At 40.7% G+C, this 17,877-nt stretch overlaps 2 protein-coding genes and 1 long non-coding RNA gene across 3 annotated transcripts; 2 read left to right on the plus strand and 1 right to left on the minus strand.

Annotated features, from left to right (window-relative positions):
* Positions 1 to 454: 454 nt before the first annotated feature.
* Positions 455 to 3,812, plus strand: il17a/f3 (interleukin 17a/f3). Its single transcript, XM_067572284.1, has 4 exons — positions 455 to 1,173; positions 1,414 to 1,646; positions 2,456 to 2,599; positions 2,954 to 3,812. Exons 1-4 carry the CDS (start codon positions 1,165 to 1,167, stop codon positions 3,078 to 3,080), a joined length of 513 nt encoding a protein of 170 aa, XP_067428385.1. The 5' UTR covers positions 455 to 1,164; the 3' UTR covers positions 3,081 to 3,812.
* Positions 3,813 to 4,169: 357 nt separating this feature from the next.
* On the minus strand, positions 4,170 to 15,491 carry stmn4 (stathmin-like 4). Its single transcript, XM_067572371.1, has 6 exons — positions 14,857 to 15,491; positions 10,115 to 10,177; positions 9,710 to 9,805; positions 9,338 to 9,543; positions 8,413 to 8,604; positions 4,170 to 5,854 (listed from the first exon to the last, which is right to left on the minus strand). Exons 2-6 carry the CDS (start codon positions 10,125 to 10,127, stop codon positions 5,795 to 5,797), a joined length of 567 nt encoding a protein of 188 aa, XP_067428472.1. The 5' UTR covers positions 10,128 to 10,177; positions 14,857 to 15,491; the 3' UTR covers positions 4,170 to 5,794.
* On the plus strand, positions 6,585 to 9,445 carry LOC137169289 (uncharacterized). The gene is made up of 3 exons (XR_010924432.1): positions 6,585 to 7,235; positions 8,425 to 8,627; positions 9,358 to 9,445. It is a non-coding gene; the product is annotated as an uncharacterized lncRNA (long non-coding RNA).
* Positions 15,492 to 17,877: the final 2,386 nt, after the last annotated feature.

The following is a 17,877-nucleotide window of genomic DNA, read 5'->3' on the forward strand; positions in this document are numbered from 1 at the left end:
ACCAATACACTTTGTACATCTATACACCTAATTCTACATGTGTTGCAATGTTTTTTGAAGTCTAAAGGTGTGAAACTGCATCGTGTTCTGAAACCAGTTGTTCCACCGTACACCCAGTACAGCTGTGCTCCAGTTAGTAGACTCTTCACTCATATGATGCATGAGGAGAGAAGATGTTATCGCCTCTCTCACACACCCATTGTTCAAGAAGAGTAGTTATGCTGATTTATTACCAGAACCCCTGTCAGCATTTCCTTGACCTATATTACTTAGAGTGGGTTAGCAGCGTGTGGGCGTAAAGTTATGTTATATGTTTTATATGACTATGAAGAGAGTTAATGTTGGGGCAGTTCAGAACGTATGTAGAAGTTTCATTCTGCTTTCAGAAAAGTTTTAAACTAAGCCAGATTTTTTGAAAGCCTATCACAAAAATTTGTTCTACTTGGGTGTGGATTGACAGAATACACTCTGGTTTGGTTTGGACACTCTACAAAAATTTTCCAGCGTGAGTTGCAGATTTTCATGTCAGACTTTCACTTTTTTTCTCCTTTTAGCTCAGAAACCTTTTCTTCATTGCCATAAAAGTAGTAGTGTGCCGTTTTCACAGCCACATCAATCAGTTTATAGGTGAACGTTCACATCTTTTGACAGGATGCAACAGACAAGACATATGAAAGTGTCACCTGGCTCATCAACACACGCATTTCACACCGGAGGCTTGACTCGGTTATGATAGATTAAAACGTAGTCAAGTAAAAAAGAACATTGCTTTCAGAGACTTTGCAAATTAAAGAGAATGTACAAAAGTGTAAGAAGGCCTTCTCAAGTCTTTCTTCTTTCTTTGTATGTTTGAATTGATGAGAGATAATGAGAAATATGCATACAAAGGTAGAGAATAACAAGTGATGGGGACGTAGATAGATACAGATAAAGAAAGAAAAAAAAATTTCCTACTACAAATACACAAAACTTGATCTTGTTTGTAGATCAACGTGTGTATCTTTAAAGTCAGTAACAGTAACAGCGGAAATGCACCACAGATCCTGTCAACACACCAACACATTCTGCCTGTATATAAACACAGTGAGAATGTAATCATAGCAAGACAGCGAGAGGAACGCTTCACAGTGAGGTTGAGCTCTGAAGGCGAGACACGACACGATCATGATCCCGGTGAGTTGATGTCTTTTATTTCCATTCAATGATCATGAGATAACTTTTCAAACTTTTTTTTATGAATGAATGTGACCACATAGAGTGAAATGGTGGTGCGCAGCGCAAAATTTAATTCGAAACTTTTAAAATTTCTTACTGTAGGTTGATGAGCAAAACTTTTTTTCTTCGCCGTTCGTCCTCTTTTGGATCTCTCTTTAGCTGCTGTTTGTTTTTAACCATTTCTTTATCGTTTTATAGCCAAAAAAGCACTTAAGCCTGCGCTGCGTGTTAAGAGCTATATTGGTGCTGGGCCTCGCCTCTCTGTTGCACGCCGCCAGGAAAAACCAAGAAGTCACGGTGAAGTTGGGCCGGGGAACCGGACTTAAAGGCAAGACAGTGAGACTCATCCTGGATTCCTCGGTGCAGCCTCAGATCGCCAGCACGTCTCCTTCATCCATCGCCAACATGTCTCTGTCACCCTGGACTTTCAAGTGAGGAGCTGTTCGGGTCTGAGTATAATGTCATTTTGTGTTTTATTCTTCAGTTCACAGAGCTTTTGCCAAAAATCACCATTTTGCAGTGGTGGAAAGTGACTAAGTACACTTACAAAAGTACTGTACAAGTACAATTTTGAGGTACTTGTACTTTACTTGCGTATTTCCATTTGATGTTACTTTATACTACCACTCGTAGTACTGTACTTTCTACTCCACTACATTTATTTTGCAGCGTATGTTACTTTTCAGATGAAGATTTGACACTGTGGATAATGGAACAAGCTTTTAATATACAACACATTGTTGAAAATGTAATGATGAAAAATGATGAAACCAGTGGTTGCAAACCTTTTTGGCTGTTGACGTCTCACAAAAAGCAGTGTCAGATGTCTATGAGTTGTCCAAGTCCTAAAGTGAAAACAGATTTTCCTCGCCGATAAATCATCTCACGACCCCTCGCATGTATCTGGTGACCCCTGCGGTGGGAACCACTGGACTTAACTAATGAACTTTATATAAAGTAGTTCAAACTAGCTCCACCTCCAGCAGCTGCAACCGTACTTGTTACTTGTAATGGATTATTTTTGCATTGCTGCATGGGTACTTAAACTTAAGTAAAGGATCTGAATATTTCCACTACCACTGCCATTTTAACATGTCTTTGATTTCATGGATTACATTTTCTCCGAAGCTTGTTTTCATTATGTTTTTTGGTGATTTAATGAAAAGGTTGTGTCCATAACAAGATTATAAAGTTTTACAGGCATAAATGTAGTTTTTTTCTTCTTTCCGTTCCTATCTAGAGACTCCGATGAGGCGTCTCGTTTGCCGCGGCGGATCCCTCAGGCTCAGTGCCTGACCTCCGGATGTCTCAGCTTCCAGGGGGGAGGTGAGGACGCAGCCCTGGAGGCCAAACCCATCTACTACCAGGTCCTGGTCCTCCACAGGTGAGCCACTGCGGTGCTTGTAAAAGCAACTTATTATACTTTTTTAGCTTTTTTTGCCTCTAGTTTTGTTTTCACTGCGGGTTACAGCACTACAATTTTCGTTATGTGCATGCTTAGAAATACGGTGAGTTCATGTGAGGTTGGCCTTGGATCAACCCAACAATTGGGACAATTATCTCTCTTAATCTCACGCATTTCCTGTTGAAATGCAGTGCTAGGGTGGGACATAAACATGGCAGGCATTATTCAGGAGTGTATACCAGATAACAGTTAGGGAAACAAAGGGGGTTACTTTTTAATGCTTCAAAAATGGACATCCGACCACTTCTGACTCATTTTTCCATCCTACTGCAGAGTCCCAAGGCAAAGACAGAAAAACAAAAGAGGGAAGAAGGCCAAGAAGTATGACTTAAGACTGGAAACGGAGGTGATCTCAGTGGGCTGTACCTGTGTGCGGCCCATCGTTATACCGCAACAGTAATGCAGAGAGCTCTGATGCCAGCAAGCATGCTGTGTTTATTGCTTCCTAACTTAAAATCTGTATTAAGCAATATTTTTCATGTCATAACCGAATCCAAGTGTACCAATTAGCTCTGTGAAAAGTCCCTTCACCATCACCGAGTCTCCAGCACCACCTATTTTGTGGGAATGAATTTTGCTGCAGCACTTTGTGACGTGACTGGGCCTTTAAAGAATAGGTTCACAATTTTTCAAGTCTTTCTGAACAATGAAACAGGTTTTTCTTGCTGTAATCATTCCTCCTGTTCATACTGACCATTAGAAAATCCCCTCCAAATGCGCTTACAATGTCCTCAAAATGTATTTAAACATTTATCTGAAGATAATCTGAAGCTTCGGCCATAAAGTGGATATCTTTCACAGTTGCAGTCTTTTTAGTAATAAATTCACTATTTGTGTCATTCATTCACTCACCTGACTATTGTTTAAAGAAAGACTTGAAAATTGTGAACCTATCCTTAAACATGTTAGCCATAAGACGTTGATACACTGGTAGTATCAAAAAAAAAAACTGCAAATAGTTGCATTTCTTTCTGCCCCCTAGTGGTCAAAAATGGCTTAATGCAGCTTTAATCCAGAGATGCAGACTCTGGCAAACAGTGCTTAATGCTTTGTACAGTAAATGATTCTTGAACGATGTGGAATGACCGCTGACTGACTGATGTGAATTAATATTAAAAGTGTGAAAGTTTTTTGTCTTGTTTTATACTTTATCGCTGTTATTACTCACATTTTATAATAACCTTGTTCACAAAATAAATGTGCTTCATTAAAAAAAAACAAAAAAACAACTATGATGTCTAATGAGGCTGTGAAAAATGATTTTGCTTAGGTGAGATAACAACAATATATTGAGTAATAAATTCAGTAATAATAATATTAAAAATAACTTAAGTTTACATGCAGGAATTATTATTAAACAGCTAGATCATTTGCACACTGTAAAAGTGTTGAAATCATATGTATGTGTATTGTGTGTGTGAGTCCATACAGAGTATCATACTATTATACTACACAGTGAGAAATCATGAGAACCAGAGCAAAGTGTGAGTTCAGTCAAGCTGTTTTTACTGACCATGCCAAATAGATACAATCAATCCAGCCTTGAAGACATATAGCGACACACAGTTACAGCAAGTACAAACCCCATGTTACGACTCCCAAACTACAGTGCAAACATTTTCAGCGTTTCACTCAAGTCAGTATGACTCAACAACTCGAGCAAATTTTCATCTTTCTGTTTACTCTTTTAATGTTTAAATCCCCCTTGAAAATCATAAACTGACGATCAGAGCACAGTGACACATGCCAAAGCAAAGTGAGACCGCTGGTTAGCCAGAAAACCCTCGAGCTCATCTCTTCAAAAACCAAATTATGTCCAAATTCTGAACTGCTGCTTCTTCCTACTTTGCCTCCTTGTGATGTTATTTTTTTTTTATACTGTATATATTCACCGTCCTTCATGTATGCATATGTGCTTTTGAGTTGTGCTTAATGAAACAAGAGTGCAATCGGTGCTCTAAACCTAAGAGACTCAAATGCAATGTCACTGATCTACAACTACACTACAGTTAAGGATCTAAAAGTTTCACAAAGAGCCTTAAAATGGCAGAATACAGCAGATCTCCTCACTTTTCAAGCTTTTATACCCTTTTTTTACTCCCCTAGAGAACTGTAGAAAGAAACAAAAGCCTGATTCTACACTTTAAATTCATAAACAATTCAGTGTGATTCACTGAGTTTAGCACACAGACGTCCCCAGACAGACTAAACAATCTTAAAATCGGTGCAGCGAAGAATTAGCATGAGAGCAGTGGACCTAGGGAAATCAATTTTTATTTTTAATTTCGGAAACAGCAAAAGCTTGTGTGTTGTGTGTTGTGTACTGGTAAATAACCTGTAACTTAAAGACTGAAGAGGCCTTAGACTCTTAGTTCTGACTTGTGTTGGTTTTGACTGAATAGGGCTCTTTAAACTACTGTGTCCAGTGTTACTCAAGCGCATCATATCTTTTCATCTTCCGCAAGGTAACAATTTAGATTACAACTCCCTTCTCCGTAGTCACAGTATAATCGGAAAGAAACTGTGTAATTGGCTGTGTTGCTGCCAGATTGGTAGCGTTCAATGCCAACATCTGATACAAATCATTGCTAAAAGCAAGACAAACACAGCTTAGTTTCCTTCCTTTTTCTTATTTCATTAGTTGTTTTTTATGATGCTGCTGTTGTACCATGCAGGATAATATAATTTCCTGCTGTCTGACTGAAGGAAGTGCATAAATGAGAGAGCTATAATTTAAATTTTTATCTCTTCCTGACTTGATGCAGCTTTAACTCCTCTCCTAACATCCATGGCTGCTCCTCTTTTCAAAATTTGAAATGTTTGTTTACATGCCACTCCGAACCCCCCCTACCCACCCCCCACCACCACACACTTTCCTTAGAAAAACGATTTCTTTTTGAATTTCAACATCAAGAGTTGGCTAAACTTTGTACAGCTTCTTCAAGCATACATCAATATGAAAACGCATCTTTTCTCTTTGTTCGAGTTGCTATTGAGTTCTTTTTTTTTTCCTGCACTGTTTTGATTTCCTTTTTTTTTTTTTTTAACAACTCACAAAAACTCCCAGTCTTGCTCTTTCTCTCTCTTCCTCCTCAGATCCCTCACTTCACTCGTCTACCGGCAGGCTTCCTCCTTCATTTCCTTGTTCTTCCTCACTTCCTCCGCGTGTTTGTCCTGCCAGACAAACACAGAGACACAGCAACATCAGAGTCATTTGCATTCATGAATATATTAGCATTAATGAAGGAGACGCCAGCAGAGCGAGGGAACGATTCAGCAGCTGCTCATAAAGATTTGAACGGGGGAATGATACAGAATGGGGAGAACTAAAAAGTATTTTCCTCCTCATATAATATTCATAATTACTGATCAAGCTTGTGAACAATGTTAAAATAGAAATGTAAATCTGCTTTATCATGATACTGAAGGCTTGCCTCATTTGCACTCAGGAAAACAGTAAGATTTGGGTGTCAGTAAAAAAGTACTGGTCAAAATTAGTGAAATATATCAAAATTTAAAGGAATAGTTCACTGTTTTGGGAAACTACACTTTCTTTCTGAGAGTTAGATGAGAAGATTGATGCCACTGACGCAACATAGTCGTGTGCACATCCACAAAACCTCAGTGGGATAGGTGTTGGACAAAAAAAACAATTAAAATAGATACAACGAATACCCACACACTGATTGATACAACTCTCATATCTGTGTGTTAAGTATGGAGTTAGAGCAGGAAGCCCATTAGCCTAGCTTAGCATAAAGACTGGAGCAGGAGGAAACTGCTAGCCGGGCTCTGTACAAAGTTTAAAACGACACCTATCAACACCTCAAAAGCTCACAGATCAACACGTTGTATCTCGTTTGTTTAATCCGTACATAGAGAGAGATGTAAAAACAACAACCTGTGGTTTTAGAGGAAGTTACAGGGTGTAACTCTTTCTTGACGAACAACAGTTTATTCATCCTCTTGGACAACAAGAGGCTGCATCTAAAATCACTCCCTATTTACTAGGGCTGTAGTCTGCTGGTCGACTGGTCGATTAGTTGGTCGATATGCTCTCGTCCGACTAAATTCTCATTGGTCGAATAATCTCCGTGTTATTTTCATAAGGAGAAAAGTGCTACATCAACAGCTTTCCAGGATTAATCCATTATTTCCTGCGGCGGGAGGGACAGACTAACAAATTACCTGTGAAAACAACGGGGGTGTATTCAAAACACCCCCGTTGTTTTCACATCTTTGAACTCGCCCAACCTAATGGAGACTGCTGGGTATAAGTGTACTCAACGTTTAGTGAACGTACTGAACGTTTACTGAATCTGTTTTTCTCCATAATGATAACAACGATAACCCCCGCCAGGCCAAAAAAAATATTTTTTAATATTTGATTGGAAATCGATAGCGTTAGGGAGTCTCTGTGCAGCGCTGTTCCGGTACGTGAGTCAACGTCTGTCGTTGCCTGGGAAACCACTGGTCGCGTGGCGCCGTTAAGGAGTATGTTTGCGTAGCGAGCGGGAAAGAGCGAGGGACAGAGAGGTGACGCTGGATACGAGCGGTAAGTTGTCAGTCTGGCAGTAAATGTACAGTACAGACTACAGTGTGTCAGTTAATAAATGCTAAAAAGTCACGTCTGTTGTTTCCCCAAATGCTGGAAAAGTGAAGGAGGTTAGCTCCAAAGTTAGCAACAATGGGTTAGCCTAACCTGAAGACACAAAACAGACAAATACAGAACAGAGAAATGTGTGGCTGCCGAGTTTACAGTGCACTCTGTCGACCAAGATTTTCTTTGGTTGACTACAGCCCTACTATTTACTATATAGTGCACTATATTTATCCTGTGAAATGTAATATGGTGCGCTGATAAATTCTCACAATGAAACTGGTAATGATTAATAAACGCCTGAAATTGTGATTTATTGCTCACTATTGAGTAAACTATGCAGGGCGTGTAGAGTCAGAATAGTGCTCGTGTGAGCGAGGGAGTCATTTGGACACAGCTCAGGAATTCACAGTGCTTGGCTGATGTTCGCCAAGAAATACTTCCAGGATGTAACTCCCCTAAAACCAGAAATTATTGTTTTTACATCTCTGTTTGCATACAGATTAAACACAAGAGACACAATGTTTTATTTAGTGAAGTTAAGAGGTTAGGTAGAATATTGAACTCTGAAGAGAGCCAGGCTATAGCTGTCTCCTCCTGCTTCCAGACTTTATACTAAGTTAGGCTAAACGCCTCCCGGCTCCAGCTCCTTACTAAACCCCCAGTCATGAGAGTGATATTGATCTGTTCATCTAACAAAAAAGCATACTTCATCATTTCAACATGTCAAACTATTCCATAAAGGCTTATAAGCTTTCTTCACACTGTCCAAACAGTGGAATGACAAACTGAAAACAATTGGGGAGAGAAAAGCCCTAAAAGGCCACAATAGTAATAGAGGTGATGCCAACAAACTAATAGTAATCTCAAATATGCTGCTAGTGCGTCACAGATCACATCTGGGGTCCGATTATTGCAATTACTGCATTATATTGTTCAAAATGGATGTTTTTTGTGTTTGTTTTTTTTTACAAAAAGGAGCCCTACAGACAAGTTTGGACCCCAGAGAACAATTACAGTCTGAAGTAGACATAGTTTGTGGTATTTGTTGAATTAAAGTGTGACACACTGAAGAACCCTTTTGGTAAAGAATACAGTAGTTATAGGGATGATAATATCAATTGGACGGTACCTTCTCCTGCAGCCTCTCCAGCATCGCGGCCAGCAGAGCCTCCCTGTTCTCCTTGTTGGCCTCCATCTTCTGCTCCAGCTTCTCCTTGGCGTTCTTGATGAAGTTGTTGTTCTCCTCAAAGGCCTTCTGGATCACCTCACGCTCGTGCTCCCTCTTCTCCGCCAAGTGCTTCAGCAGCTCGGCCTCCTGGCACTAGAGGGAGATAGATTCAACAGGTGATTTTTGTCCATGTTACAAAATACTTAAATAAGGATTAAAAAAAAGAGGAGATTAACTACAATCTTGGAGACCTTAAGCGTTACAAGAGGCACAATAGACGTTATGATGTGTGCATGTGTCTAATTTGAGTTATCACACGACAAAAGCAGAAAGTAGACATGACAGTTTGGTCCTTAAAGGCACTTAATAGACAAACACTTGTTAATAGGTGTGTTTGATGTTGCAGGTGTCTGAATGTTCTGCTGCAGGATACATTTCCGAAACTCTGCCTCAGCTATAATTTCCCTCTCTCTTCACCTTTCCCCCTCTCTTCCTCCCCCTCTTTCCACAGTCCTCTCCGCTTGATGAATATAAGCCATTGTGTGTGTGTCCTTGCGTGATTGCCCTTGTACTTTCATGTCCCTCTTTTCATCATCCCACTCTCCCTCCAAGCTCGCCTTTCCTCCCTTCCTATATGCATCCACTGCAACACACCCTCCCTCTTTCCTCTTATCTGTTTCCACCCTTTTCCTCCGGAGTCGATAAATCATTCTGCCCACAAAGAGTGTTGTCAGACGTTTTATGTCGCCTGAATGAGTTACAAATAGCTCAGGTTAAGGTTGCACTTTAGGGTTAGTGTTTGTCCATCTGGGTTTCTTATGGGCGTCATCATCGTAGACAATCTCAAGTTTGGAAGAACCCCCATGGCTCCGCCTTCACCCCTCACCTTTCGCCTCTCCTCGGCAGCCTCCAGCTTCTTCTGGATCTCCTCCAGGGACGGATCGCGGCGCTGCGGCATGGAGGTGTTGAGCTCTGGCACGCCATCAAAGGACGGGGGCTTGAGGATGACCTCGAAGGCCTGGCCCGATGCCCGCTTGTTCAGCTCAATCACCTCCACGTCTTTGATGACGCACCAACCCAGGTCCACCGCATCTGTGTTGGATCATAGCCATGTTTAGATTTTTTTATTTACCGTGACTTTTCAATAGAAGGAAACTGTTAAACATAATCAAAATGTGATTTTACATGCGTCTCCTGGCTATGATGGATTTCTTCCTGCGTGATTCATTGATGTCTGTGAAAAACAGATTTCTTTTACCTTCTGCCTTGTATGTAGGTTTTTCTGCAGTCTGTGGGTTCAGGCAGGAGCAAAACAGAGACACCAGGGGGAGCTCTTTGACCTTCTCTTTGTAGGCTGAGGACACAAACACACACACACACACAAACACACACACACACACAAACACACACACTTGTGCTGTCATGCTTGACATTGTGTTGACACAAACTTAATGATGAACAAGCATTCAAGGGCTGATGATGTAATTCTCCTTTTCAGTGAAAGTGACGAGTCATTTTCATTGTGTTATTACAACAGTCATAATAATGACAAGATCTATGATTCAGATAGTAAAATTGCACCATGGAGTCATTAGCAGTATACACAGGGAGGAGGAGGAGGGGAGCTGTAAGGTGTGCAGGTTTCTGCTGTGACTGCATTTACCTGCCAGAGTCATCTTCTCACTGCGTATGTAACTCTCCAGGGATGCTGAAGATCCTTCTCAGTCTGTCAGAGACACACACGCAGGGACAGAGAGGGACAGAGAGGGACAGAGAGAGGGAGGATTACATCAAGCATCTTTAAAGGTCACATAATGAAAGCGCGCGTGGCTCAAGAGAGAATTAATAAGACAGAAAAACTGCAGAGCACTTGTGAAAGCTCCTCCCATTAAAGTTAAACTCCACCAATGAGAGAAAAGCTCTGCGTAAGAACTGTTGGCAGAAGTAAAGAATAAATGTAGGCTACCCAGCCAAGGATAGTCTGTCAGTTTTAATAAAGACAGAGAATATCCAGCCAAGGAAGTAAACAAGAATGAATAATAAAAAGAATGTCCTCACATAAACTATATTATATTACATTTTGATTTACAGAGGTCCTCATCAGAAAGACTGTGCACATCCTTCCTCATGTGAGATTTCATTAGAAAACATTAAAATAGCTTCTGATTACAGTAAAGGACCCAAAATACTTCAAAGGAACAGTTAGACCTTTTGGGAAATACACTTATATGCTTTCTTGCCAAGTTGAAGATGGAGCAAGGCGACGGTTAGCTTAGCTTAATATAAAGATTGGAAGCAGGGGGAAACAGCTAGCCTGGCTCCGTCCTAAGATGACAAACTATTTCATCATTGTCATGGTATCGCTGTGAAGTTACCAGGCAACCAGCAGAGACTCCAGGAAGTCACTACTTGCAGCCAAGAAATAGTGTAGGACATAAAAAACGCAACTTGACATTTTTACATTTCGGTTTTGGTACGAATTAATGAGCTTTAAAGGTGCTAGTAGGTGGATTTTGTTAGCTTTGGACAGAGCCATGCTAGCTGTTCCCCACTGTTTCCGGTCTTTATGCTAAGCTAAGATAACTGTAATTTGGCCGTAGCTTCATATTTAACACACAAATATGAGAACGGTATTGATCTTCTCATCTAACTCTCAGCAAGAAAGTGAATGAGCTTATTTCCCAAAATGTCAAACTATTCCTTCCACTGTTACATATCGCTGATCTGTGATGCCATGCCCACTTCTGCTTCAGTGATTTCATATGTTTCCCAAAATGCCACTCCCAAATTACAGCCGTGGCACCAGAGCCACAAACTGCTGTAAATCTTCGAGAATATCCAAGAGAGGAAGAGGAAGGTATAAAAAAACAAAGCAAGGAAACAACCACGACACCAGCCGGTTTCACCACCTGCTAAAAATGTACTTCTTTCCTTTAACAGTGCTGCAATATGTGACGTGATTGTGATACATCGACTATTGCCTGTTAATCACATCAAATCTAACTGTTCGACAAAGAGGAAATTCAATTCAACAACAATCCAATTACATTTTTAATGAATTTAAACCACAAATTGAATAGAACTGAATTGCACTTTTACGAGAGAGAAACAGCAAAGTAGCAACTGTCTCACCAGACCTTTCTACCACCTACTATCCCTCTGTCTTTCTGCGTCTATCCTCTGACTGTCAGATGGCCTAATCAACACTGAATTGATGAACATCTGATGGATGCTGTAATTCCGTCTCTCTCATTCTACATAGACTTTCAAGACCTTTTAACTAAGTGAACAAAGCTACTGAAGGTAATTTTCCTCAATCTTCCACACTTCAGTGAATAAAACTTGTACCATTATAGACAATTATATTTCTTACCTCATCAAATTAATGATAATGGACAGAACTTTCTGCATCATTGCCACTCATGGTTATACGCAAACAACAAATTACTCAAAGGTTGTGAATCCTTAAATACTTGTTGTTCGCTAATTGGAGAATCTTAAAATGTCAGAATCTAGGAGTGGCCTGCACAGCATGTTGACCTTTTCACAGCTGACTGCACCCACTAATTAAGTATCCCTTAATTCTGGGATCCAGTATCATCAAAACATAAGCCCTCGTATCATGTGGAAACACAACAGAATTAGGCCCAATTCTTTTGTGTTTGTGTGCTGAGGAGTTATACCCGTATTAGAGGGCAAACAAAGATTTGAACATCATGAAACTGATTTCCACTACAGAGACGTGCCGCTGTGTCCCGACGTGAGTCTATTTAATCAAACATCTGTGATGGGACGTGTCTGCCAGAAAGCCCAAATGCCCCGCCCGCATCTCAACCAGCTCCCCTTCATCTTCTGAGCAGGGATTCCACACAGGTGATCATCCAAACAGCACCTGGGACAGTCGTTAATCATTCTGTCTTAATTTCAGCCAAATACAGAATGCACCACGAGGCGAGAGACTTGTCAAGTTAAAGAAAACCTAATGGCAAAGAAGGAAAGCTGTAAATAAAATTAAAATGCTTAAACTGTATTTATCCTTTCAAGATCAGCATGCTAACTGTGCTATCCAGACAGCTGTAGGATGCTATTGCTGGATTAACGGAAGGCTTCGACATTTTTCGACAACATGCATATTCACTTTTGAGTAACTATTTCTTTGACGAACAACTGTTTTTCCATCTGCCATCTGCCGTCTTCCGTACTTCCATTCACCTTGTGCACTTCTGTGTAGCATCTCTTGGTTACCTGCTTCTATCTATAGAAGTGAGCTCCTGAGTGTGTGTGTGTGTGTGTGTGTGTGTGTGGAGAGATGTCTCATTACAGTGTAGAGCACACACTCACCTGACCCTCCTGACATGGCTCCCAGTGGGACACACACACAAGGACACACACACACACACACACGCTCACGTATATATGGGCACATGTAGCAATATGAATGCATGTACAGATACCTGTAAATATACAGTTGCAGGCAAACATACCAATCAGGCAGTAAGGATACTGCTTTGCTGCACTGTTGGAATGCAAACACACACACACACACACACACACACACACACACACAGCTGCTTCTCATCTTATGAAACCACCCAGGTTGCAGATCAATGCACCGCTTCCTGCAGGAGTGAGAGCGCTCCATTTCTTGTTTGTCAATACACAGAGAGAGAGAGAGAGAGAGAGGGAGGGAGAGCAGCTTGTACAGGTCTTGGTACACATGGGGAACATTTGGGGTGGTGCTGATGGGAAATTTTGCTGACAGTTATACCACCGAGAGGTTTTTCATTAGGCTATACTATTTTATGATATTCATAGAATTTTTGTCCCAGGAGGTAACTGTTCTTCATCTACGCTGAAGGTAATATTTCTCCTGTGCTTTTGTAAATACCTTGTGGCTTTCTTGTAAAAAAAACATCTATTTCGTCACTCTCAAAAAAGACATAAAAAATATGTTTCCGCTATGTCCCGACACCTCATATAAACCGGATTATAGTCACACTTTTAATAACACTTTTAAACTTAAAACAACACTTTTTTGTCAAGTCAAGTTCCAATTCCAATTCGGAAATGATGATTTAAAACGTAACGCTTCATATATCAACACATGCCCTGGAAACTGGAAATGATCTGCGCAGTCAGCAGAAGTCTCATACAACCACAAATAAAACTTCAACATTGTTCCATATTTGCAGTAGTTTTTCTTTCAGCAGTTGCGGCGGTGATATTGCTCTAATGGATATCAAATTTCCTGAAAGTGGATGTCATTGGATTTTCATTTTTCCTGCTGGATTGTACAGAGCACTGATACCCTCAGTGTCCCAGATGAACCTTGAGTTTCCAAAAATTAGAAGTAGAAATTGATTTTTTTTTTTTTTTTTGTTGACTTCCATGGACGCAGTATTTGATGTACTACTTACTATATATATATTTTCATATTCATGCATTAAGAATAAACAGTACGTAATGAATATTACCATTTATATCAATTCCAAACACCATCTGATTGATGTTCATCTGATGTTTACACACCTCTGATTATTTCTAGAAATATTCTGATTGTAAAATTCTGATTTGTCATAGCAGGAGTAGTTATAATGTACTCCCAACTTCACACAAAAGTTCCCATATGTCCTACGTCACGAGAATATTAACATTTAGCCCAAAACACCCATCTACATCTGTCATTTTTATGAGGCATTTTGACTCAATTGGTTGGAAGCGAGTTAATGCACAGATTGCTTTGTAAACTGTTTTTCGTCACCCTTTTTTTTGCATATAAATACACAATGAAACCTGAACCTTGCACAGCTAAAGGTGAAATATATACCAAACACAGGACGCTACATACGTTCAAAACCACTCAAAAATATCAGGTGAAGAGGAACTTTTGTCAACTATTAATCACAAATCTTTTATTTGTCTCTTACTCTCATCCTTTCTGTCTTTAACACACATGCACACACACACACACCCCTATTTGCTACATAAACACATACAAACTCCCTCATTTTCCTCTCCCATTCTCTTTCTCTCTCCCTCCTTCCCAAAATCAGGAACAAAGCTGCATCCTCACATACGGAAGATCAATAATAAATAACACAGGTTATACACCATATACAGTTACTGAGTACACTGAGTCCTCTCCCTCTCCTTCTTCCTCTTTCTCCTGTCAGCAGGAACCACCGCATCATCACTATCCTCACCCTCGCCCCAATACGCCCTACCGACACACTCACTCACAAACACACACACACACAAACACAAACACACACAGACACACACATGCACAGACACACAAGCACACAACATTCACTTACACAATAAAACTTAACCTTCAGAGCTCACAGTGAAATGCAGATGATGTGTGCCGCTGTGTGTTTTGTGATGTGAGTGCTGCAGACTCACCCCCCTCTGTCCCTGTCTTCTCTGCTGCTGATGGTGGACCGGTGACTACGGTTACCCCCGTCTGGATGCACGGATAGAGGCGCCGGGCAACAGCATCAGCAACAGCATCAATGCTGCCTCCATGACATCACCTTAGACATGTCTTATTGGTCTGAGACTCTGCCAGCATCCAAGCCTCACAGCCAATGGGAGCAGGGAGGGAGGATGGGGGGAGGGCCGTCAGCTCTTTGTGGTGTACTGCAGGGTGGGTGGTAGAACCAGTGTTTTATTATGTGGCGCAGGGGTGTGTGATTGTGTGTGTGTGTGTGTGTGCCTTTATATGTGTGTGTATGAACAGTGTATTATGTATGAAGATGCAAGAGTTGAGTCAAGTAGTGTGAGAAATTGGTGAACACTGGTAGTGTGCGTGTGTGTGTGTGCGTGTGTGCGTGTGTGTGTGTGTCTCTCAGCAGGGGGCCCAGCTAGGAAGCACGCAGGACACTAAATTATTTAGATCCTAACAGTAAAAACTGGAACCTTTTGCAGTGTGAAGCACATGCCGTCTTGTTACTGCTACTACTGTTAGACCTGCAAGTACTGGTAATTGTACTACTACTGCACTTTCAGAGGCACTGTACTACTTATATTTCTACCATTACCACTTAAAAACCTTCATTTCATCCTTCTGTTCTGTTTTGTTTGTTGCTTGTAGTCGTATTTTTTCAGCATGTCAGGTTTACATATTCAAGTCCAGTTTGGATGTGCTACAAACATAAGTAGTCACCCAGCTAGTCAAGTTTCTAGTGCTGTTTGTTGGACAAAGCGAACACTTTTAAAATTACACCTAGGCCTCTGGAAACTGGGATGGGCATTTTCCACAATTTCTACTATTAGCAACAGGGATTTCATTTAATGTTACTGACATTTAAGGTAAACTATGTTGTTTTTGTACAAGTTCAGAAGTCTAAAAACAGGCCTGTCATCAGGGCTGCCAACTTCTGACTTCAGCTTGGAGTGAGATTTGTTCCCATAGGGGAGGGGGATCTTTTTGCTAATTTGCTAATATTGGGAAGCATTTTTGATATGCACTCTAAATGTTACACAAATTTATCTTCAAAACATATGATAAGAAAGATTTATGCTCCTTACCGAGTTGCTTCAATCATCCGACACTCCCCACTTTAGACTCTCTACCCAAATAGAAGTAAATAAGTCTATGCATGGGTGCCTGGTTATTTTTTTAAAATGGGGAGTAAACTTGGAAAGATACAAAATTGTAAGTTAAAACAAATTCCCTGCATTTCTACACCACCTAACATCTTGGATTAAGTCAAGAAACGGCCACCTGCACCAGTCTAGATTAGTTAGATTGAGGGTGCTATGAAAACCAAGAATGCATCAAGAACAGTATATAATTGGGTGGATCGGGGCAGGGAATGATTATTAGAAGAACGGCTATTTCATATTTGAAATGCTTTTCACCCCATCCAACCCTGCTCCGCCTGAGAAACAGCCTTACCTAACCTGGTGTGCTGAGCTCAGAGTTGCACTGATTTGAGCCAGCTGTGGTGAAGCAGCGTCTCTTATTTGTTGTGAGATTTGAGAGATTGCTTTGAGAGAGATTAGAGGGTGTTGGCAACCCTGTGAAATGTTAACCAAAAATGTAAAATTATATTACTAGATTTCAGCATTGAGGTACTTACATTCATGATTTTGTTTAGGTATACTAACCTAACCTATTATTGGGAATCGCAAGAAAGTTTCAAGGCGACAGAGACACAGAGCGTCCCTGTAACTATAGTAACTCATTCTTCCTCCAGAAGACTGAGATTACTCTGAGCAGCATGCATGGGAATAAATTACATTATAACAGATTTGTGTACATTTCTTGCTTTTCCCATGATGATGTGAACTCGCGCTGAATAACTCGCTGCTGCACTGCGCTGCTCTGTCTTGTCTGCCCATTCGCTGTCATGGAGTCCGGTGACGATGCATCTGGACACACCGGACCACTGAATGCTCCACCCGGTGGGTGACGTACTGCAAGTTGGGCGGTGCTTGGTTTTTGCTCTGCCGTTTTCAACATGGCAGCTGCGTCACAAACTTTGTCATTTTACAGCTAAACAGTACATAAAAGTATGTTTCGGAAAACATTTGAGGCAAATATGTGATCAGCACTGCCTAATTTGATAGTTTGATCGGAGTTTTGCAAGCTGGCTGCATTGTGCTGGACAGACCTCATTTGCATAAAGTTGACGTTGGGTCGTGATTATGTATCCAACATGCACCGCGTGGCCGGATCTCCTGCTCTCCATAGGAAATGAACGTGATCCGTCAACTTGACATCTGTCTACAGATCCAGTGCGTCTGCAGCAGTGTCCTCTTTTCACACCGCAAATTTGTTTTCATTAAGTGAGTCATGAGAGCGTGTGAAAAGTGTCAATTGCATGAGAGTTGGCAGCCCTGCCTTGTAATTGTGTCAAAATTCAAAAAATGTAATCAATTACTCATTGAAACAGTACTTACATTAGGGACTTTATTAACTAAAAAAGTAATTTGTGACATTATTTGTTACATTGATTTTCACAGTTTCATCAGTTTATTCAGACATTATTGATTAACAAGCAGCCATCTTACATTCTGGAGGTATTTATTGACTGTCAGCAGTTAGCTTAATGTTAGCCTCTCTGACTGCATGCAGCACTAGAAATCTGGTTGTTCTCACAGTGAAGCTACAGAGTTCACACACCTTCATAAGCAACAAAACCAGGTGGTTAACGTTAGCTAGCTAGCTAAAAACACACCACACATAAATAAGACAACTGTAGACAAGAGTTATCAGGAGTCACATTCCTCCTCTTTAGGTGCCTGCCCACACCTCCACCTCCTGTGTGTTATTGAGTAATGCGTTACTGCCCAACAATGATCTTCCTGTATCAGCGTTTTAAAAAAACAGAATATTTCTTTTCCCAAATGCCTTAATTATTGCCCTGATGTCACACCAGAAAAGCAAAAAAATATAGGTGACCTTTATCGTTTGTC

Source organism: Thunnus thynnus, chromosome 18 (assembly GCF_963924715.1).
Source record: "Thunnus thynnus chromosome 18, fThuThy2.1, whole genome shotgun sequence".
Lineage (NCBI taxonomy): Eukaryota > Metazoa > Chordata > Actinopteri > Scombriformes > Scombridae > Thunnus > Thunnus thynnus.